The 25,560-nt window shown below is 37.8% G+C and overlaps 1 protein-coding gene across 2 annotated transcripts in view; it reads right to left on the reverse strand.

The window, feature by feature from the left end:
• Positions 1–2,859: 2,859 nt before the first annotated feature.
• C16H8orf88 (chromosome 16 C8orf88 homolog) overlaps positions 2,860–25,560 on the reverse strand; it is a 35,628-nt gene continuing 12,927 nt past the window's right edge. Inside the window, exons 3-6 of one of the 2 annotated variants that reach the window (XM_055431927.2) lie at positions 22,858–22,931; positions 18,709–18,781; positions 14,850–14,956; positions 2,860–4,826 (exon numbers count right to left, since the gene is read on the reverse strand). In XM_055431927.2, coding sequence (XP_055287902.1) covers positions 4,803–4,826; positions 14,850–14,956; positions 18,709–18,781; positions 22,858–22,931 — 278 coding nt within the window. In that variant the 3' untranslated portion in view covers positions 2,860–4,802. Of the gene's footprint in view, positions 4,827–14,849; positions 14,957–16,213; positions 16,298–18,708; positions 18,782–22,857; positions 22,932–25,560 lie in introns of those variants that run through there. The other variant, XM_088844601.1, reaches the window with a different exon arrangement.

Raw genomic sequence — 25,560 nt, forward strand, 5'->3', positions numbered from 1 at the left:
TGAAAAAGTATGCATATATATGAAAATATAATATTTAAAGTGGTAACTTTTAGAATATTACTTCATAAGACAGCTTTTGTCGCTGTCATAAATTATAAAGGTTTAATCAGTGTTTTGTGATTTTTAAGTATCTGATTTTCCGTGAGTGGAATTTATTCTTCAGTAATACCTACTCCATTCCCAACTCATGATGCTGTAACTATTCACTTTATGTTACTTAAAATGCTAATGTATGATCCAATATGGCTGAAATCCTTATATACACAGAGAGACAGACAGCAAGGATGCGGGGGGATAAAGAAAGGGCCACCAGGACACAGAAAGAAGGTAGCCAATAGCGAGCCAAGGAGGAAGGTCTCAAGAGAAGCCGACTCTGTGAGCACTCTGCTTTGGACTTTTAGTCTCTAAAACTGTGAGAAAATACCTTTCTGTTGTTTAAGCTTAGAAAAGTTAGTATTAATACATGAGCATATACTAGCCTTCACTGTAATTGATAGACTCTTTATCCATCTGTCAAGTTATAAACTTTTTTCGCAAGTGAACCGTTTTGTGACATGGTATCATTTAGTAATGCAACAGCATTATACCGTGCATTAGTATCATCATTCCATGCATATAAGTTAAACATATCAAGAAAAGAGGGCAGGTTTACTTTAAGAAAATGTGGTTCAAAATTTTTGGCGCACATGATCCAGAGGTCTAAATTTTCTTATGAAGAATAGACATTTGCATTTAAGTAATAAACTCAGCAGTGGCCACAGGACTAAAAAAGGTCAATTTTCATTCTAATTCCAAAGAAAGGCAATGCCAAAGAATGCTCAAAGTACCATACAATTGTACTTATTTCACATGCTAGCAAGGTTATGCTCCAAATCCCTTAAGCTAGGCCTCAGCAGTATGTGATCTGAGAACTTCCAGATGAACAAGCTGGGTTTCGAAGAGGCAGAGGAACCAGAGATAAAATTGCCAACATTTGCTGGATCACAGAGGAAGCAGTGGAATTCCAGAAAAATATCTACTTCTGCTTCATTGACTACACTAAAGCCTTTGACTTCCCCTGGAGAAGGAAATGGCAACCCACTCCAGTATTCTTGCCTGGAGAATCCCATGGACAGAGGAGCCTGGCAGGCGAGAGTCCATTGGGTCGCAAGGGTCGGACACAACATAGCAACTAAACCACCACTAGCACAAAGCCTGTGACTGTGTGGATCAAAACAAACTATGGAAAATTCTTAAAGACATTCCCATCTCTTTAAGCGATCAGACCACATTACCTGTCTCCTGAGAAACATGTATGCAGTACAAGAAGCAAAAGTTAAAACCAGACATGGAACACACTGGTTCAAAATTGGGAAAGGAGGAGGACAAAGTCGTATATTGTCACCCTGCTTAATTAACTTCTATGCAGATCACATCATGTGAAATGCTAGGCTGAATGAATCACAAGCTGGAATCAACACTGCCAGGAGAAACAATCAATAACCCAAGACTTGCAGATGATACTCTTATAAAGGCAGAAAGTGAGCCTCTTGATGAGTGTGAAAGTGGAGAGTGAAAAAGCTGGCTTAAAACTCAGCATTCAAAAAACTAAGATCATGGTATCTGGTCCCATCACTTGGCAAATAGAAGGAGGAAAAGTGGAAGCAGTGACAGACTTTCTTTCCTTGGGATCCAAAATCACTGCAGATGGTGACTGCAGCCATAAAATTAAAAGACACTTGTTCCTTGGAAGGAAAGCTATGATAAACTTAGACAGCATATTAAAAAGCAGAGACATCACTTTGCCAACAAAGATCTGTATGGTCAAAGCTGCGGTTTTTCCAGGGGTCATTATAGATGTGGAGAAGGCAATGGCAACCCACTCCAGTTTTCTTGCCTGGAGAATCCCAGGGACAGAGGAGCCTGGTGGGCTGCCGTCTATGGGGTCAGACAGAGTCGGATGCAACTGATGCGACTTAGCAGCAGCATGTGCAGATGTGAGAGTTGGTCCATAAAGAAGGCTGAGCGCCGAAGAAATGATGCCTTCAAACTGTGGTAGAGAAGACTCGTGAGAGTCCCATGGACAGCAAGGAGATGAAACCAGTCAATACTAAAGGAAACTAACCCTGAATATTCATTGGAAGGACTGTTGCTGAAGCTCCAGTACTCTGGCCATCTGATGCAAAGTGCTGACTCACTGGAAAAGACCCTGATGCTGGGAAAGATTGAAGGCAGAAGGAGAAGGGGAGGACAGAGGATGAGATGCTTGGACAGCATCACTGACTCGATGACTATGGCTCTGAGCAAACTCTGGGAGATAGTAGACAGAGGGAACTAGCATGCAGGTCCATGAGGTCTCAGAGAGTCAGGCATGACTCAGAGACTAAACAACAACAGTAATTTCAAATACTTTAAAACCAAAATTTTAACCTAAGTGAACAAAGAATTATAAAATATGTATAAAACTTCAGGGAAATAATAAAATATGTAGTGGACAAAAAACATCTATTTTACAGTTTCAACCCTAGAATGACTAATATCTCAGCATCACTAGATCAGCTAAGACTATGGACCTTATATACTCTGCTGTACAAGCTCATAAATGAAATATTTTTAATATAATTTCTTTATTCTGATAAATACTGCTAATGAAAATTCAATGCATATAGAAATTTGTTATCATGTTATTAGGCCAAATTCCTTTGAAACTACAGGTCCTCTGGGAAGCAAATATAAAGTGAATTTTTCCTATTTTTTTAACTGTTGGATAACTCAGATGAAAAGAAAGGCTGAACTAAAATTTTACTTTTTAAATATAAAAGTTTATATAACATAAACGAATATAAAGTCTAACAAAGACCTTTATATACCCTCAATCAAGCCAAATAAAATTAAAGAATTTTCCATAGCTTCTACTAGAATTAGGTAGTGAATATTGACATACATAGTCATATTGTATGTGTGTGTGTCTGGTCATTTCTAAATGTGAAAACACTACGAAACAACACCTGGCTCAACTGTTTTAATTTATATACAAAGCAAAGAACAATATGAATAGAGATATACAATGATTATTTAAATATGCTATATGTATGTACAAAGGCAAAGATAATAAAACAGTCTCTGCAGTCTCACTCTGATTATATACAGTAAGAAAGGATCAAAAGAGTTTGAAACCTTGGGGACTTCTGATATACAAACTCTTCTTGAAAATGCTGGTTATAAATGATTACAAAAATACAAATTATAGCCAATCAATATATTGTTCTGGCTGGTCCATTTCAGTAGATTCAGAAAATACATCAAATCCTTTGGATACTAGGCAGTTTCCAAGTGGAATGGTAGTATGACTTTAAAAGGGTTCTGCCCTCAGTAACAGTGCTAAGTAAAGGACACTTTAGATTCCAAACTGAATAGGTTCCATCACGCTTTTCAAGTAGAGTCAACAGCCTTTAAGAATAGGTAAATAAAGCAAACCAAGTTAATTATATGGTAAATCGTTTTAATTACTTCTTTGTTGAGATGACCCTAGCTCTTCTATAAATTACATGTATTTTTGTGTATGTATGTGACAGTGTGTGTGTATCATACACATATAAATACTAGAACCTATGATATAAACAGAAATAATAGGGCAAAAACTAGTGAAAAAAATTGGACCATAGGTTTAAACTCATGTTTAAGTAAACCAATAAATTTATGGCTAGTGAAGGCTTTTTTTCCTATTTAAAGAGCAATCTTTTTCTGGGGAACAAAACAGTGAAAAGTAATATAATAAAGACCAAGATGGGAAACCCTGGACTAAAGTTTGAATCTGGGCAACAAGCCCAAAGACACGTGAAGGAAAAGGTCATGGTTTTAGGAGTTCAACATTCAGTTTAAGATAAACTTTCTGACAAATGATGTCCTTGGATTCCTTGCCAATAGACCCAGGGATCTGAGAGATTCAAACCAGGGAGAGTTTACACTTACCTTTATATCAGCAATTTTCAGTATCTGTGACACTGCACTGGAACTTTTTTTTTAACCAGAGTACTATCCAGAATGACAAATTGCAGATTTATTGTATAAAATTTCTAGGAGCTAAAAGTTTAAACCCCCAGATTCTTCATCCATACATGTTCTTGCTATAAGAAATTACAGAATTGAAATTTAATGCACCTCAATTATTTGCAAATGCCTCAATTATTCCTCTTTTGGAAATAAAAGATATCTAAGACAATGTTGTTATTATCACAAATCTAGAGATCAATCATATATTTGAAAAGAAATACCTCTTAAAATATTCTACCTCCTGTCATTGAGAACTGTTCATTGAACATCCTGAATTATTCTAAGCCTCTAGGGAGATTGTAAAGATCCTTTCAAGTGCTAATATGAAATCAGTGGGAAACAGAATAAAAGCAACTTCAAAGCAATAAGAAATTATGTATCATATATACATCGTAGCAAATACTTTATATTTGTGAATCTTTACAGCTTACATTTCCATTCCATTATTATAAGTGATGAAAAACAAAATATTGCAAGTAGCATTCAAATTATAAATACAGTCTTCCCATTTCACTAACCAAATTCTTACTTTCCAGTGTTACTTCCCAATTTATGCAGGAAACTGCCTACAAAGCTGAAACTGATTAGAAAATTCTTAAGGTTTAAAATCTCTTTCTCATTTTAGGAGAAACCGAATACCCAACCATCAAAATTAAAAATGAATTGGCACAGTCCATTACAGTTATTGTTACTAGATCCACTTCATTTGCAGGTGTCCAAAATAGAAACTGAATAATTCTTTATCTTGAAATATATATGTTCTTAAAATGTTACTTAAAGCTTTGGTTGTTTTCCTGTAATAAAGAAGAAAATGTTAATTTACCAATTAGGTTGAATGAATGTTCAGTTCAGTTCAGTCGCTCAGAATGTAGCTTTTAATAATTACTTTATCGAACAAATTCTGTCTTATTGTTTGCAGATCTAAATGCATGTTTCCATAGAAACTATTAAAGTAACTGGAATTTATCAAATAAAACAGTTTTTCATAGAAGAACATATGCAATTCATTTTAAAACAGATTATATTCCAAACCAGTTCTGTTTCTGTAGTACCTAATTTTTAACAACATTATTAATGCAAAAAATAAAAGTAAACTCAATTTCACTGCATATGATCTGTCCAAAATAATGTGAACCCTGTAGGTTCGAAGGCTGGGTTGCTTCAGGCCAAACAGCTAACAGGGAGGGACAGCAGCCCCAACCATCAGCAGAAAAGCAGATTAAAGCTTTAGCGAGCACGGCCCCTGATAACCATACCAAGACTCAGTTCTACCCACCATCAGGCCCTCCCATCAGGAAGCTTGCACAGCTTCCTAGGCAGCCTCATTCACCAGAGAGCAGAGAGCAGAAACAAAAAGAACTACAATCCTGCAGCCTCTAAAACAAAAACCATAACCACAAAAGTTAAACAAAAAAGGGAGAGGAATGAAGGAACGAGATAGAACCTCTCCAAAAAAACCTAAATGCAATGGAGATAGGCAACCTTCCAGAAAAAGGATTCAGAATAACAACAGTGAAAATGACCTGGGATCTGGGGAAAAGAATGGAGGCAAAGTTTGAGAAGAGGCAAGAAATGTTAAACAAAAGCTCAGCTGGTAAAGAATCTGCCTACAATGCAGGAGACCTGGTTTGATCCCTGCATTGAGAAGATCTCCTGGAGAAGGACATGGCAACTCACTCCAATATCCTTGCCTGGAGAATCCCATGGACAGAGGAGCCTGGCAGGCTACAGTCCATGGGGCCGCAAAGAGGCAAACATGACTGAGCAACTAAGCAACAGCACTAAAGAACAAACAGAGATAAGTACAATAACTGAAATATAAACTAGCCTAGAAGGAAGCAACAGCAGAATAACTGCGGCGGGAGAATGGGTTTAAGTGAGCTCAATGGTGAAACAACTGCCGAGGGGCAGGGTAAACAAGCATGAAATACACGAGGACCGCCTCAGAGCCCTCCGTGACAACAATGAACACGCCAACAGTCAGACCATGGGGTCCCAGACGAGGACAAAGGGGGAGGCCTGAGAAAATACTTGAAAAGATTACAGTAAGAAAACTGCGTAACATGCGAAAGGAAATAGTCTATCAAGTCAAGGAAGCACAGAGTCCCAGACATAATAAACCTGAGGAAGAACACACTGAGACACACAATAATCAAACTGACAAAAATCAAAGACAGACATAAAATATTAAAACAACAAGGGAAAAAGGACAAGTAACATACAGGCGGAACTCCCATAAGGTTACAGGCCGAATTCTCAGCAGAAACTCTGCAGGCAGAAGGGAGTGGCGTGATGTCTTTAAAGCGATAATAGGGAAGAAACTACAACCCAGAACAATCTACCCAGCAAAGCTCTCCTTCAGGGCTGATGGAGAAAGCAAATGCTTTACAGACCAACAGAAGCGAAGACAGACAAAATGACAAACAAAAGCACCAGACCGGCTGTGCAACAAATGTGACAGGAATTCCTCTAAGCAGGAAAGAGCACCAACTTAAAACTTGTGGATATATGTACTATCATATCAAAGCTTCCTTAAAAACTAGGAATAAAACCACCACATGACCCATCAATCCCACTGCTAGACATATACCCTGAGGAAACCAAAACTGCAAAAAGACACATGTGTGCCAATGTTCATTGCAGCACTATTCATAGTAACTAGAACCTGAAAGCAAACAAGACACCCATCAGCAGATGAATGGATAAAGAAGCTGTGGTGCAAGTAAGCCAGAAAGAGAAATGTAAATATCATACACTAACGCATATATATGTAATCTAGAAAGATGACACTGAAGAACTTATTTCCAGGGAAGTAATGCAAAACCAGACATAGAGAATAGACCTAAGATACGGGGGCAGGGGAGGAGGGAGAGTGTCGGATGTATGCAGACCGTAACAGGGAAACTTACATGACCATACGTAAAATAGATAGCCAATGGGAATCTGCTGTGTGACCCCGGGAACTCAAACAGGGGCTCTGTAACAATCTAGAGGGTTGGGAGGGAAGTTCAGGAGGGACGGGACATGTGTGTACCTATGACTGATTCTTGCTGATGTCTGACAGAAAACCACAAAATTCTGTACAGCAATTATCCTTCAATTAATTAAACACAAAACAAACCAAAAAATCTTCACTGTGCTCAGTTGCTTGAATCTCTGCAACCCCATGGACTGTAGCCTGCCAGGCTCCTCTGTCCATGGGATTCTCCAGGTAAGAATACTGGAGTGGGCTGTCATTTCCTATTCCAAGACCTTCTGGAAACCCAAAGACACAAAAGAAAAAGCTACCCAAACACAACACTAAAGATGGTCATCAAACCACAAGAGAACAAGAGCGGGGAAGAAAACAGGCCTACAAAAACAAACCCAAAATAACTAAGAAAATGGCAGTGGAAACATACATACTGATAGTGACCCATAAATGCAAATACATTAAATGTGCCAGTGAAGAGACAGAGCCTGGCAGGGTGGATACAGAAACAAGACAATATATATGCCGTCTGTAGGAGACCAATCTCAGACCTAGAAACACAAACTTAGGGAAAGTGAAGGAGAGAGGTATACCACACAAACGGAAATCAAGAGAGAATGGGATTACCAATACTCACAGCAGACAAAACTGACTTTAAAACAAAGACTTACAATAGACAAACAAAGATACTTCCCAATGCTAAAGGGATCAATCTAAGACGATGAAACAGTTGTTAAATATATGCAGCTAACACAGGGACACCTCAATATATAATGTAAATACTAACATCCATAAAGGAAAAAAATTGACAGTAACACAGTAATACTGGAGGACTTAAACACCCCACTTTCATCAACGGAGGGATTGTCCAGACAGAAAATCAATACACAAATACAGGGTTAGTGACACATTAGATCAGATATGTTTAATTGATATTTATAAAACTTCCCATCCCAAAGCAGCAGAATAAAAAAAGCAGCAGAAGCTGAAGTGCACACAGAACATTCTCCAGGGCTGACCACATGTTGAGCCATGTGAGGTGAGCCTTGATAAACTTAATAAAATCATATCAAGTATTTATCCAATCACAGTTCAGTTCAGTTCAGTCGCTCAGTCGTGTCCGACTCTTTGCCATCCCATGAACTGCAGCACGCCAGGCCTCCCTGTCTATCACCAACTCCCGGAGTTCACCCAAACCCAGGTCCATCGAGTTGGTGATGCCACTCAACCATCTCATCCTCTGTTGTCCCCTTCTCCTCCTGCCCTCAATCTTTCCCAGCATCAGGGTCTTCTCAAATGAGTCAGCTCTTTGCATCTGGTGGACAAAGTATTGGAGTTTCAGCTTCAGCATCAGTCCTTCCAATAAACACCCAGGACTGATCTCCTTTAGAATGGACTGGCTGGATCTTCCTGCAATCCAAGGGACTCTCAAGAGTCTTCTCCAACACCACAGTTCAAAAGCATCAATTCTTTGGCGATCAGCTTTCTTTATAGTCCAACTTTCACATCCATACATGACCACCAGAAAAACCATAGCTTTGACTAGATGGACCTTTGTTGACAAAGTAATGTCTCTGCTTTTTAATATGCTATCTAGGTTGGTCATAACTTTCCTTCCAAGGAGTAGGCGTCTTTTAATTTCATGGCTGCAATCAGCATCCACAGTGATTTTGGAGCCCCAAAAAGTAAAGTCTGACACTGTTTCCACTGTTTCCCCATCTATTTCCCATGAAGTGATGGGACCAGATGCCATGATCTTAGTTTTCTGAATGTTGAGCTTTAAGCCAACTTTTTCACTCTCCTCTTTCACTTTCATCAAGAGGCTCTTTAGTTCTTTTTCACTTCTGCCATAAGGGTGGTGTCATCTGCATATCTGAGGTTATTGATATTTCTCCCAGCAATCTTGATTCTAGCTTGTGCTTCTTCCAGCCCAGCGTTCCTCATGATGTACTCTGCATATAAGTTAAATAAGAAGCGCGACAATATACAGCCTTGACGTACTCCTTTTCCTATTTGGAACCAGTCTGTTGTTCCATATCCAGCTCTAACTGTTGCATCCTGACCTGCATACAGGTTTCTCAAGAGGCAGGTCAGGTAGTCTGGTATTCCCATCTCTTTCAGAATTTTCCATGGTTTATTGTGATCCACAGAGTCAAAGGCTTTGGCATAGTCAATAAAGCTGAAATAGATGTTTTTTTGGAACTCTCTTGCTTTTTCTATGATCCAGCAGATGTTGGCAATTTGATCTCTGGTTCCTCTGCCTTTTCTAAAACCAGCTTGAACATCTGGAAGTTCATAGTTCATGTACTGCTGAAGCCTGGCTTGGAGAATTTTAAGCATGACTTTACTAGCATGTGAGATGAGTGCAATTGTGCGGTAGTTTGAACATTCTTTGGCATTGCCTTTCTTTGGGATGGGAATGAAGACTGACCTTTTTCAGTCCTGTGGCTACTACTGAGTTTTCCAAATTTGCTGGCATATTGAGGGCAGCACTTTCACAGCATCATCTTTCAGAATTTGAAATAGCTCAACTGGAATTCCATCACGTCCACTAGCTTGGAAGGCCCACCTGACTTCCAATCACAGACCACAACACAATGAGATTAGAAGTAAACCACAAGAAAAAAAAACTATAAAAAATACAAACAGGAGGAAGCTAAACCATATGTTACTAAACAAACAATGGATCACTGAATAAATCAAAAAAGAAATTAAAAATGCCTAAAGAAAAGTGAAAATGAAAGCACAATGATCCAAAACCTATGAGATGCTACAAAAGTAGTCTAATACAGAAGTTTATAGCAATACAATTTTACCTCAAGAAACAAGAAAAATGTCAAATAAACAACAGAGAATGATACGGCTGGATGGCATCACCGACTCGATGGACATGAGTTTGAGTGAACTCCGGAAGCTGGTGATGGACAGGGAGGCCTGGCGTGCTGTGATTCATGGGGTCGCAAAGAGTCGGACACGACCGAGCGACTGAACTGAACTGAACCTTCCAACTAAAACAACTACAGAAAGAACAAACAAAACCTAAAGTTAATGGAAGGAAAAAATCATAATGATCAGGGCAAAAATAAATGAAATGGAGACAAAGAAAACAATAGGAAAGAACAATGAAACTAAATGCTGATTCTCTGAAAAGATAAACAAATTTGATAAACCTTTATTCAGACTCATCAAGAAAAAAAAAAGGAGAAAACTCAAATCAATACAGTTGGAAATGAAAATGAGAAGTGACAACTGTCACCACAGAAATACTAAGGATCATAAGAGATTACTACAACCAACTACATGCCAATAAAATGGACAACCTGGAAGAAACGAACAAATTCTCTGAAAGGTAGAGCTTCTCAAGACTGAACCAGGAAGAACACTGAAAATATGAACAGACCAAAGAACTGAAATTGAAACTGTCATAAAAAAAATTTCTAACAAACAAATTCAAGGACTGGATGGCTTCACAGGTGAATACTACCAAACATTTAGAGAACAGCTAACACCTGTCCTTCGGAAACTGTTTCAAAAATTGCAGAGGAAAGAAAACTCACAATCTCATTCTATGAGGCTACCATCACCATAATACTAAAACCAGACAGACCCCATAAAGAAAGAAAATCACCGATGAACACAGATGCAAAAATCCTCAACAAAATCCTAGCAAACAGAATCTCATAACACATTAAAAGGATCATACATCATGACCAAGTGGGATTTATCCCAGGAATGCAAGGATTCTTCAGTATACACAAATCAATCAATTTGATACACCATATAAGAATAAAAACCATACAATCATCTTAATAGATGCATAAAAATCTTTTGACAAAATTCAGTACCCATTTATGACAAAAACTCTCCAGAAAGTGGGCACAGATTGAATATACCTCAATCTGATAAACACCATATATGACAAACCTGCTACTAACATTTTACTCAATGGTGAAAAGTTGGAAGCATTTCCTCTAAAACCACAAATAAGACGGATGTCCACTCTCACCAATTTTATTCAACACTGTTTTGGAAATCCGAGTTAGAGCAATCAGACAAGATAAATAAAGGGAATTCAAATTGGAAAAGAAGAAGTTAAACTTTTCATTGTTTGCAGATGACATGATACGATACATAGAATATCTTAAAGATTCTACCAAAAAACTACTAGAGCTCATCAATGAATGTGATAAACCTGCAGGTTACAAAATTAATACACAGAAATCCATTGCATTTCTATATACTAACAATCAAAGATGAGAACAAGAAATTCAAGAAACAATCCCATTTATCACTGCATAAAATACTTAGGAATAAACTTACCTAAAGAGACAAAGGCCTGTATTCTGAAAAGTATAAGATGCCAGTGAAAGAAACTGAAGACACAAACAGAAGGAAAAAACATACCATGTTCATGGAATGGAAATATCAATATTGTCAAAATGACGATACTACCCAAGGCAATCTACAAATTCAATGCAATCCCTATTAAATCACCAATGGCATTTTTCAAAAAATTACAATAAAAAAAATCTTAACTTTTGTATAGAGACACAAAAGACCCCAAATGGCCAAAGCAATCTGGAGAAAGAAAAACAGAGCTAGAGGAATCAGGCTGTTGACCTCAGACTATATTACAAAACTATAGTAATCACAACAGTATGGTACTGGCACAAAAATAGCAAAATAGATCAATATAACAGGATAGAAAGCCCAGAAATAATCTCACGCACCTATGATCAATTAATCTATGCCAAAGGGGATGACTATACATTGGTAAAAAGACAGTCTCTTCAACAAATGATGTTGGAAAAACTGGACAGCTATATGTGAAAAAATGAAATTAGGTCATTCTTTAATACATACACAAAAAAAATCTCAAAATGGATTAAAGACCTAAATGTGACACCAGACAGAATAAAACTCCCAAAGGAAAATATAGGCAGAATACTCACTGACATATATATCAGCAATATCTTTTTCATTCCATCTCCCACAAAAATGGAAATAAAAACAAATATAAACAAACAGGGCCTAAATAAACTGAAAAGCTTTTGCACAGTAAAGAAAACCATAAACAAAGCGAAAAGACAACCCCAGTATGGGATAAAATATTTGCAAATAATGTGGCCAACAAGGGTCTCTAAAATGTACAAATAGCTCATGAGGCTTAATGTCATCAAAACGAAACAACCCAACAAAAAATGGGCAGAAGACCTAAATAGATGCTTCTCCAAAGAAGACATACAGATGGCCAACAAACACATGAAAAGATGTTCAACACCGCTAAGTTATTAGAGAAATGCAAATCAAAAATACAATGAGATTACCTCACACCAGTCAAAATGGCTATTATCAAAAATCCACACTAAAATGTTGGTGGGAATATAAATTGGTACAGCCCTAATGGAGAACAGTATGGAGGTTCCTTAAAAGACTAAAAGTAGCATCTGGTCTCATCACTTCACGGCAAATAGATGGGGAAACAATGGAAACAGTGACAGACTTTATTTTCTTCAGCTCCAAAATCACTGCAGATGGTGACTGCAGCCATGAAATTAAAAGATGCTTGTTTCTTGGAAGAAAAAGCTATGACAAACCTAGACAGCATATTAAAAAGCGGAGACGTTACTTTGCCAACAAAGGTCCATATAATCAAAGCTATAGTTTTTCCAGTAGTAATGTATGGATCAGAGAAGGCAATGGCACCCCACCCCAGTACTCTTGCCTGGAAAATCCCATGGACGGAGAAGCCTGGTGGGCTGCAGTCCATGGGGTCGCTAAGAGTCGGTCATGACTGAGTGACTTCACTTTCACTTTTCAGTTTCATGCACTGGAGAAGGAAATGGCAACCCACTCCAGTATTCTTGCCTGGAGAATCCCAGAGATAGGGGAGCCTGGTGGGCTGCTGTCTATGGGGTTGCACAGTTGGACATGAGTGAAGCAACGAAGCAGCAGCAGCAGCAGCAGCATGTATGGATGTGAGAGCTGGACCATAAAGAAGGCTGAGTGCTGAAGAATTGATGCTTTTGAACTGTGGTGTTGGAGAAGACTCTTAAGAGTCCCTTGGACTGCAAGGAGATTAAGCCAGTCAATCCTAAAGGAAGTCAACCCTGAATATTCATTGGAAGGACTGATGCTGAAGTTGAAGCTCCAATACTTGGGTCACCTGATGCGAAGAGCCGTTTCATTAGAAAAGACCCTGATGCTGGGAAAGATTGAGGGCAGGAGGAGAAGGGGATAACAGAGGATGAGACAGTTGGGTGCACATGAGTTTGAGCAAGCTCTTGAAGATAGTGAAGGACAGGGAGCCTGGAGTGCTGCAGTCCTTGGAGCTGCAGAGTCGGATACGACTGAGCAGCTGAACAACAGCAGTAACAGAGCTACCATATGACCCTACAGTCTCACTCCTGGGCATATATCCAGAGAAACACATGGTCTGGAAGGATTCATGCACCTCAGCGTTCACTGCAGCACTGTTTACAACAGCCAAGACATGGAAACAATCTAACTATTGATAGAGGAATGGATAAAGATGATGTGGTGCATATATACAATGGACTACTACTCAGCAATTACAAATAATGAAATAATGTCATATGCGGTAACATGGATGGACCTAGAGATTGTCATATTGAGTGAAGTAACTCTGACAGAGAAGAAGAAATATCATATGATATCCCTAATATGAGAATCCAAAACAAAGTGATACAAATGAACTTTACAAAACAGAAACAAACACAAACTTAAAGAAGAATGTATGGTTGCCAGTGGGGTAAGGATGGGGTAAGGGATGGTTAGGGAAGTTGGGATCCACATGTACCCATTGCTATATTTAAGATGGATAACCAACAATGTCCTACTGTGTAGCACAGAGAACTCTTCTCAGTGTTCTGCGGCAGCCGGGATGGGAGGGGAGTTTGTGGGAGAATGAATACACGTATATGTAATGGCCGAGTCCTTTTGCTGCTGCTGCTGCTAAGTCACTTCAGTCGTGTACGACTCTGTGTGACCCCATAGATGGAAGCCCACCAGGCTCCCCCCTCCCTGGGATCCTCCAGGCAAGAACACTTATTATCCACTTAAAACTGCCGCAGCACTATTAATTGACTATATGCAATAAAATGTTTCAGAAAAGTAAAGGCAAAGAAACAGAAAGTCATGTTGCAGAACATGTTTTCCTATTGTATAAAACAAGTAAATGAACAGGACAGACAGCCCATAAACAGACCACACATAAATATAAAAATAGATGGCAGGCCTATCCTTTTGCTAGATATTGCTAGGATGACTGGATATCCATGCAGTAAAAATTAAAACTTCACCTGTATCTCATAATATATAGTAAAACCACCTGTGTATCTCACAACCTATAGTAAAATCAATTATAAAAGTTAGTTGAAAAACAAAACAAGACTTTTAGAAGGTAACGTAGGATCTCCTTCCATGACCTTTCAACAGAAAAGTATTTCCTAAAATGGAATTCCATCCTATTTCTTGACAAGAGTGGTAATTAGTTACATAACTGGTCATATATTTAGATTTATGTACTTTGCTGCTAAGTCACTTCAGTCGTGTCCGACTCTGTGTGACCCCATAGACGGAAGCCCACCAGGCTCCCCCGTCCCTGGGATTGTCCAGGCAAGAACACTGGAGTGGGTTGCCATTTCCTTCTCCAATTAGTTACATAACTGGTCATATATTTAGATTTATGTACTTTACTGAATTATATTTCACAATGAGAAAGATTAAAAACGTTTAAAAGGCAAATATTTTAGAATTAAAATAACATGAAAATCTCTAGTATATATTTAGAACTAAAATGATACAAAATTAGAAAATTACTTACTGGTTTTTGAATGACAATGGGATGATCTGGCAGAAAGTCTGGTTTTTTCCTGCAGATGGAAACACTTGAGAGCTTCAACAGGAAATCTCTGCTGTATTTGATTCTCTCTGTAGATATAGAACATCAAACATAATGTTATAAACCACAGAGTCTCTCAGAACACCTTTGACTCATTTCTTACTGGATGTCCATTATCAGTCCATTATTTTATAAAATGGTAAGTAGTTTTTACATAAAGGAGAAGGAAGGGGAATAAACTCTGACAAACATCTACTGCCTCCAATTTTCCTTTTACATGGAAACAAAGCCAATTAACCATGGAAAAATTTCAGAAAATTGGAAATGCATGGCTTCTTTAATCTGGTTATTCACAAGTAGTAGAGAAATCTTATAAAATATAGCAGGTATAATACCTACTGGGCAATTCATATCCTGCCAAAATGGAATTCTAATAAGCCTATCTTTATATTTTTGTATTTACTTATGAAAAATTTATATAATCAACATGAATTCAAGAAACATCTATTGCATACCTACTGTGAATCTCATCAGAGACTATCACCGTCTTGATCTATATTAGACATTTACTGGGCCAGAAATAGTGGAGCTGTAATTTTTAAAATGCTAACAAAAAAGGACTGGCAACTGAGATTTCCATATTGTTAAATAATAAAAAAAATATATACTGCTCTGGTTCCTGGTACAGAGATTCTTTTCCTTGTAATTTCCTAAGTGATAAGAAAACTAAGAGCATCTTTCATTCTAATATTTGTTTCTTGACTCTGGGTTCCTAACACAGAGCTCCTAAATTCCTTAAAATTTTCTGGGTGATTTGGTCTTCTGTTCTAATGAGATGATTCTTGGTGGGATCCTGGGTAGTGGTTGGTCAGCTGAAAGATGAAGCAATGATGAGAAGCGTGGACCCTTCAGCCACACTCCTACATCCTCTGAAGAGGACGGAGTTGGAGACTGAGTTAAAGATAGACTGCGCCTATGTGATGAAGCTTCCAAAAAAATCCCCAAATTACAAGGTTTGGGGGCTTCCCTGATGGCTCAGTATTAAAGAATCCACCCATCAATGTAGCAGATGTGGGTTTGATCCTAATCCAGGAAGATCCCACAGCCCGCGCAGCAACTAAGCCTGTGCACAGCTATTGAGTCTGTGCTTTAGAGACTGGGAGCCACAACTGCTGAAGCCCGTGAACCACAAAGCCCGTGCTCAGCAACGAGAGAGGCCCCGCAACTAGAAGCCCATGCACTGCAACTCAAGAGTAGCCCATGCTTGCCGCAAATAGAGAAAAGCCCATGCAGCAGTGAAGGCCCAGCACACTGAAAAATAAATAAATGACAATTTAAAAACAAACCTGTTTAAGAAAAAAAGTGCAGGGTCTGGGAAGTTTCCAGGTGGGTGAACACATCCATATACCAGAAGAGTGATATTATCAAATCTGTGGGGAAGAAACTCTTGCACTTTGGTCCCTTCAAGACTTTGCTTCATGTATCTATTTGGCTATTCAGTTGTTTTCTTTTTTAAAAAATTTTGTGGTTTTAAACTAGAGGATAATTATATTACAATATTGTGATTGTTTCTGCCATATATCAACATGAAACAGCCGTGAGAATACATATGTCCCCTCCCTCTTAAACCTCCTTCCCACCTCCATCCCCATCCCACACCTGTAGGTTGTCACTGATCATGGGCGTTGGGTTCCCTGCATCATACAGCACATTCCCACTGGCTACCTATTTTACATATGGTAACGTATATGTTTCAATGCTACTCTCTCATATCATTCCACCCTCTCCTTCCCCCACTGTGCCAAAAAGTCTGTCCTTAAAAAAACTTGGCTTAAAACTCAATTTTCAAAAAACTAAGATCATGGCATCCAGTCCATCACTTCATGGCAAATAGATGGGGAAACAATGCGAACAGTGTCAGACTTTATTTTTTGGGGTTCCAAAATCACTGCAGATGGTGACTGCAGCCATGAAACTAAAAGATGCTTGCTACTTGGAAGAAAAGCTATGACCAACCTAGACAGCATATTAAAAAGCAGAGACATTACTTTGCCAGTAAAAAGTCCGTCTAGTCAAGGCTACGGTTTTTCCAGTGGTCATGTATGGATGTGAGAGTTGGACCATAAAGAAAACTGAGCGCTGAAGAACTGATGCTCTTGAACTGTGGTGTTGGTGAAGACTCTTGAGAGTCCCTTGGACTGCAAGGAGATCAAACCACCCCATCCTAAAGGAAATCAGTCCTGAATATTCATTGGAAGGACTGATGCTGAAGCTGAAACTCCAATACTTTGGCCATCTGAAGCAAAGAACTGATTCATGTGAAAGGACCCTGATGCTGGGAAAGATTGAAGGTGGGAGAAGAAGGGGACAACAGAGGATGAGATGGTTGGATGGCATCACCAACTTGATGGACATGAGTTTGAGTAAGCTCTGGGAGTTGATGGACAGGGAAGCCTGGAGTGCTGCAGTCCATATGGTGGCAAAGAGTCAGACATGACTCAGCAACTGAACTGAACTGATGGTTGCATGATACTGTACATTTATAATGGCTTAAATGGTGAGTTTTACTTCAATAAAAAAGATGAAAAAAGAAACCTAAGAATTGCAAACAGGATGTCTCCAGATAAAAACAGTAAAATTCATTCCAGGACAACAGCTTTATAGCAGTACTGAAGAGGAATTAATCCATACTGGAACCAGACAGTGGAATAGTCTGAAAGAAAAGTCATCTCCAGGGAAAAAAATTCCAATTCATACATTTTACCGTAAGGAAAATATAGGTAAGTGTGGCAGAGTTGCTGGAGCAATTGATGGGCAAAATTAACAATAGTTACATAGAAAAACAAGGTGAACATGAGCTCCAGAAACAAGGATGAATTTTATGAAACAGGTATGTACCTTTCAGCTAAGCTACTAGAATTACAGTTGTATATAATATATAATATAAAGAGTGCCGATACTCTAACTGAAACTTAAGTAACTATATGGTGGAGAGGGGGTAGATAGAAGGGCTGAAGAAATTAGGGGACTGATGTGGAAGATATAAGATCTCATCTTCCAAAAGAGGTTGTCAAAATATAACATAGAAATGAAAAATATAGAAACAATTTAAATATTTTATTTAGAATATGGAGTTAAGTACTAGAAGAAAATGTTAACAGGGTTTAATTACATGTAAATTACATATATAGATTGGCTGACAAAATTTGGAAACTACACTAATAAAAAGCCTTTATTTTATTAAAAAGTAGCTGCTGTAGGAGAGACTATCGGTTTTTTCCAAGAGCAGTTCTTCCTTCCTGCTTCAGTGATAAAGTTAGCTGGTTGCAAAGCTAAAGATTACATTTTTCAGTCTGCTTTGTACAGTAAGACTAAGTTCCAGCCAATTAGACATTAAGTGGAAGTTACATACGCAACTTCTGAGTCATAGTTTTAAGAACCTTCTTCCTCCCTACTTCCTTCCTGATGGCTAGAAAGAGAATGTGATGGCCGGAGCAAAGGCATTCATCTTGGGCATTAAGATAGAAGACATGTATTAAAGATGGTAAAACCAAGGACAGTTTAATACTGGGGCTAGCAGCAACTTCACAGAACAGAATTAATATACAAGCTTAAAATTTTACATATTACAGAAGATATAGAAATAAACTTCTATCTTGTTTGTCACTGTAATGATAATCTCTTTAGATCAGTCAAACCTATAATTCGTAATATATAGAAATCAACCAAAAGAATATAATAAAATTTCTAATGTACATAAGGTTTTTGGGTAAGCAAATATTAACTTTACATGAATGCTAAGAATCTCTTATGAAAGCTGGTAATTATGGTAAAAATTTACCTTTTTTAACTGGAGAATGATGTTGCTGTTCATTAAGACCTTGAGAAAAGGCTTGCATTCCATTCGTCTTACACTATTGATAGAAGAAAAAAATACACTTTTTATCTAAGGTTTTAAAATTTTACATAACACTTTGCTTTTAATCCATTTTGAGTTTATTTTTGCACATGTTGTTAAGGGAATGTTCTGATTTCATTCTTCTACGTGCAGCTGTCCAATTTTCCCAGCACCATTTATTGAAGACGGTCTCCTCTCCACTGCACAGTCTTGTCTCCTTTGTCACAGATTCGGTGACGACAGGTGCCCGGGCTTATCTCTGGGCTTTCTACCCTGTCCCATTGATTTGTATTTCTGTTTTTGTGACAGTACAATACTGTCTTGATGACTATAGCTTTGTAAAATAGTCTGAAGTCAGGGTGCTTAATTCCTCCAACTCCATTTTTCTTTCTCAAGATTGCTTTGGCTATTTGGGTCTTTTGTGTTTCCACACGAACTGTGTGTGTTAGTTAACTTGATTGTGGTAATCATATCACAATGTGTATGTATATTAAATCATCAGGTTGGATACCTTTAAAACAAACCATGTTGTATAGCCTAAGTGTATTCAATTTGTATTTGTCAACATATCTGAATAACATTGAAAAACAGTAAATTTATTCTATCATGCCTGCACATATTAATCACTGAAAATGGAGATAATTTCAAATCTTTCAAGTATTTAAGAAAAGACACCTACTAAAATTTTTTAAAGTGTCTTATCTCATTTAATTGTCATAGTCTTACAAGGAAATAAGGCAAGCATTACGATCACCATACTACAGGCAGGGGAAATCAAGACAAAAAGTGTTTAGTAACAAATCCCAAAGTACACAGGTAAGAGGTAGTCGAGACAGCTTTAGAAACTGACGGCTACTGCACAGAGTCATTAAGGAAGTCCATCGAAAGGGGCACCACTCACAGCACGGATATGGCAGATTTCCTTCCAGGTGGAGGCAAAGTATCTTATTTTAACAAAATCTGCATTTTTGTATAATTTTCTGTTCCTCTTCTAATTCTTGTAAAGGCACCAAGTGGGCAGCAGTAGACTTTTTAAACCCACTCATTTGTCAAAAACAGAGTGCTTATTTCATGACTGACACTGTGCTTTGTATTGGGAATACAAAGATGAACATGACATCCCAGGATTCATTTTTGGAGGACTCACAAACTAAAAGGCAGGCAGAAGAATAAAATACTAAATCGCAATAAAACTTGAGAAGTTCTCTAAATAAAGATACGCAGAAAGTACAATGGGAGGAAGGGGCATTAAATCTGACTTAGAAATTTCAGGAAAGGCTTTACATAGGAAATGATGCATAAACAATACTTATAGGGTTGACAGGAGTTAGAACTGGATGATGACTGAAAAATGTATGTTTATTGAAGAAAAGCAGTCTTGAGCTGGAAAGCATGGTACTAAATGGCTAGCTCAGGGAATGAAAAAAGTTGAATAGGCTTGAGTAAAGCAAAATAAACACCAGGCTTTTTTCCCCAAGGCAACGCATTTTGCAGTTAGCAGTAAATACCCCATCTGCATGCCCAGGTATTCTATCGAGCCTCTTCACTTCTCTAGCAAATATGTTTCCAGCCCCTCTCACTCATTTACACAAACGCACACCACAGAGATACAGGAAGGACAGGAAGAGACAAATTCACATCAATATCCACTTCAGCGTGAAAATTAAAGAGGAAGGTTTATAAATAATATGAAAAGACAAACTCTAAACAGGAAAAACACTCTTGAAGAGCTAATTTCTGTAGTATAAAAGAGCTTCCAGAAAACAATGGAGTCTATAAAAAAAGAATGGGCAAAGGCCTTGAATTGGTAAACACAGACAAAAGGAAATTCATATTACTCTTAAACAGATCAAAAACGGCCACAAATTCTTGACATTCTTTCGTCTCTCCATTGAATCTGAGCAAGATCCGTGACTGCTCAAGACTAATCTAAAAGTGACAGGCTAAAAATGATAATCTAAAAACAACAATCTAAAAATGACAGGCTGGTTTCCAGGACTTAGTCTTGAAGTCCAGACATTGTGCTCTAAAGAGCCCAAGACCTTTGGAGAGGCCATTTGTACGGGCTACCTCCAGTCTACGGGGGCAGCTAAACTCTAAACCAAGAGCCAGCATCAACTACCAGCCATGTGAGTGAGCCATCGGGTCATCCAATCCTGTTAAGACTTTAAAGCACTCCAGGCCTAGACGCTATCTGACTGCAACCACATTATTGAGAAATGGCCACCGAAACCCACTAAGGCCACAGACCCATGAAAGATAATAATGAGTTGTTAAGTCAATGTTGTCAAGAAATTTTTGTGAGGTAATAACAACAAGAACAAAAAAAAACAAACTAAAAGAAGTTGTTCAGGCAGAAGGAAGGTAATGCCAGACATAAACATGGATTTACATAAAGAAATTAAGAATGATGGAAAAGGAATAAATGAAGGTAAAATAAAATTCATTCTTATATTTTAAAAAATTATTTTAAAAGATAGTATACAAAAGCAAAAATTAGTAACAATGTACTGTGTATTTATAGTACAAGCTAAAGTAAAATTCGGACAGTAGAGAAAAATGGGAGGGAATACCCTACAAAAAGGTTATGAGACCTAAGAAGTGAGTTTAACAAGGTCAATGTACAAAAATCAATAGTATTTCTGTATTCTAGCATCCAAAATGTGGAATTTGAAATTTATAAAAAAAAATACCACTTACAATAGTATAAAAAAATACAAAATGCTTATAAGTTTGACAAGAGTTCAAGACCCCTATGCTGAAAAATACAAAGCACAGAGAGAAATGTCTTGCTTATGGATCAGAAGACAATATTAAGATGGTAATTCTTTTCAAACAAATTTTCAAACAATCAGAATTCCAATAAGCCTTTCTAGTAGAAATTTATGGGTTCACTTAAAATTTCTGTGGAAATGCAGAAGACCCAGAATAAGAGAGATAAATCTTAAAAGTTAGTGAATTTTCATTATCTGACTTCAAAACTTATCAGAAAGCTACAACAGTCTGTAAAGTTTGATGTGGACCTAAAGATACGTAATCAAAGTAATCTAGTGTACAGCAAGATGGCTATAGTTGACAATACTGCACTGAATACTTGAAAGCTGCTAAAAGAATAAATCTTAACGTTCTCAATACAACAAAAACAACAACAAAATAGTGATTATATGAAATGAAGAGTATGTTAACTAAACTCATTGTGGTAAACATTTTGCAACATAAACAGGTATCAATCAAATCATCACATTCTATACCCTAAACTTACACAATGTTATATGTCAATTATATATCACTAAAGCTACATAAAGATTTTAAAATTTGAAAAAAGAAACACACAAAAATAAACAATTCTTTCACAGACCAAGAAAAATGGGCAAACAATATGCAGTGATAAATCACAAAAAAGAAAATCCAAATGGCCAAATTAAACATAAAAAAAAGATGCCGCATTTGAGAGTAATAGAGAATTAAAAATTAAAACCAAGAAAGACACATTTCTCACACATTAAACATGTAAAAAGTGAAAGTTTGGAGGGTAATCTGACAGTATACAGCAAATCTACTCCAGGTTTATATTCCAGAAGACCTTTCAAACATGTATAAAACATAACATATAGATGGATGTTTATTATATAATAGCATTTATTATAAAATATTTCTATTTATATTATAAAATATAAACAAGTGTCATACCCCTCAACAAAAAAATGGAACAAGAAATGTGGTAGCTTTACATACAAACAAGTCTATTTGTTACAGCAAAAGTACTAATACATTCATGGAAACAATGACAAATTGAGGATACTCATCATGAGGAAGTACAGGAAGCAGATGGGAAGGTTCAGGGATACACAGGTGTTTTTAACTATATACGTAAGATTTCTTTTAATTTTCTAAAATAAAATATTGAGATTTGAAAATGGTGAGCAATGGGCAATAATGAGTATTTTATTCTCTTAAGTGTATGCCTGAAATATACCATAACTTTTTAAAGTATATGACGCATTTAATATAGTACCTGACACACAAGAGCCATCTAACAAATGTTACTTTCCAGTCTGCAATGCTTCATTTCTTATAACTTCTAAGACTTACTCTGCTAACTCCACTTTGTAAGTACTGGGTGTTGATAGGATATTCATTCTGAAAGTTGAAAGGGAATACTGTTCCTGTTAGGACAGAGAAAAAAAAACTGTTTTAAATACTTATTACTTCAATAAATGGTACAATACCACCTAAAAAACCTTAAGTATCTAGGATATGCTAGGCACAGTTTTGAAATGTTTTCTGGGAGTTCATTTACTCAACACAATGAAATGTCAGCTACTATGTTAGGAGATGGGTTTATAAACATGAAAAAAGTTAGAGATAAAAGACTTTATAGCCTATTTTTTAAAACAAGCTCATAAATAATGATTATAATAAAAATAAGTTATGTGACAGGTACAGAGACGATACCAAGGGAGAGAAGATCGGGCTTTGGGCATATCAACTAAGGCTTAACAAAAGGGAATAACTCAGTCTGGGTCCTGAAGAGAAAGTAGATTTCTTTGCGGATGTGAGTTGCCCAGAGAGTACAGAAGTACACTTTAACGGTAAAATTAATTTCTGATTTGCCTAACTTTTCTGCTTAATAAACCCCTTCTCCTGTCCACAGCTTAAGAGGACATAACGAAATGAGAGGTCAGGGCTACCAGCCCACTTTTGCTGCTGCCAAGTCGCTTCAGTCATGTCCGACTCTGTGTGACCCCATAGACGGAAGCCCACCAGGCTCCCCCGTCCCTGGGATTCTCCAGGCAAGAACACTGGAGTGGGGTGCCATTTCCTTCTCCACTACCGTTAAAATAGCCCTCAAGGGAAAGAATCCGAGAAAAATGGAACCTGTACAAATGAAGGAGGGATACTGTAACAAAGCTGTCACAGAGACAAGTAGCTGACAACGGTTTCATTTCCTTTGTTTTATGACAAAATGAGACTTGGCCCTACACAACTGCTTCTGCAGTGTACCAGAAGAATGCTGAATCACATCAGCATCGCTAAACTATGGTCCACAAGATCTCTTCATTTCATTTTGTCTGTCCTAAGTCACGGCTATCTTCAGAGGAAACAAGACCAAAATGCAGACAATCTTCTCTGCAGGAACCAAAGATGGAAGAACAAGTGGAGGACTGAGGAACTGTGCTATTTCTATCTTTTCTGCTTCATCTTTGTATTCAATAAAAGTGCTGTGCTTTCCCTTTTCTAAGTAGCCAGTTACTCAGTTGAACACATGGACTAAGCAGAATTAAAGAAACTTTTATACACATATATGCAAAATATAAGTATATATAGCTAGTAATGAAAAAGAATAAAAAATTATTATTCCAATTTGGAATTTCAAGAATTTGTCCAAAAGTTTAGTATTATGGGTAAGAGAAAATATTTTAATTTTAGAAAATTTAATTTTAGATTTACTGAAAAATTAAGACTTTCTGTTCAGCGAAAGCAAAGCCCTAATCTCTAAGTGTTGCTTTGGACTAATTTTTTTCAATTAGGTATATTTTTAAAAAGCTAATGCTCTCTCCAGCATGACTGCTCAGCCGTGATCAAAATCACAGGACATGATTTGCACTGAGAGTATCATTCTGAGCATAAGCCAGTTGTTAACCATGATGTGAGAGTTGGACTGTGAAGAAAGCTGATCGCCGAAGAATCGATGCTTTTGAACTGTGGTGTTGGAGAAGACTCTTGAGAGTCCCTTATACTGCAAGGAGATCCAACCAGTCCATTCTAGAGGAGATCAATCCTGGATGTTCATTGGAGGGACTGATGCTAAAGCTGAAGCTCAATACTTTGGCCACCTCATGCGACGAGTTGACTCACTGGAAAAGACTCTGATGCTGGGAAAGGTTGGGGGCGGGAGGAGAAGGGGACGACAGAGAATGAGGTGGCTGGATGGCATCACCAACTCTGTGGACATGAGTTTGAGTGTACTCCGGGAGTTGGTGATGGACAAGGAGGCCTGGCATGCTGTGATTCATGGGGTCGCGGAGAGTCGGACACGACTGAGCGACTGAACTGAACTGAACCATGAAAATGAGACATAAAAAAAAAAAAAATCCATGAGTTGCTCTTAAGCAAAAACTGCTCTTCCCATCTTTGCTGTTCTGGTAGACTATGGACTAGTAGATCATTAAGAATCCGTTTCTTAATGCAAGTCAAATCCACAATGAGGTACCACTTCACAGGTCAGAATGGCCATCATGAAAAAATCTATAAATAATAATTGCTGGTGAGAGCAATTCCAATCACTGTTGGTGAAAACGTAAATGGGTGGAGCCACTATGCAAAACAGTATGCTGCTGCTGCTGCTAAGTCGCTTCGATTCTGTGCGACCCCATAGATGGCAGCCCACCAGGCTCCACTGTCCCTGGGATTCTCCAGGCAAGAATACTGGAGTGGGTTGCCATTTCCTTCTCTAACACATGCATGCAAGCTAAGTCGTTTCCGTTGTGTCTGACTCTGTGTGACCCTATGGACAGCAGCCCACCAGGCTCCTCCATCCACAGGATTCTCTAGGCAAGAATACTGAAGTGGGTTGCCATTTCCTTCTCCAATGCAAAACAGTGTGGAGGCTCCTTAAAAAACTCGAGTTATCTTATGATCCAGCAATCCCCCTCCTGAGTATATATCCAGAAAAGACAAAAACTCTTTAAATTGAAAAGATACATGCATCCCAATATTCACAGCAGCACTATTTATAATAGCCAAGACATGGAAATAACCCAAGTGCCCATTAACAAATGACTGGCCTAAGAA

Source organism: Moschus berezovskii, chromosome 16 (assembly GCF_049115385.1).
Source record: "Moschus berezovskii isolate FMDL1 chromosome 16, NW_MosBer_1.0, whole genome shotgun sequence".
Classification (NCBI taxonomy): Eukaryota; Metazoa; Chordata; class Mammalia; order Artiodactyla; family Moschidae; genus Moschus; species Moschus berezovskii.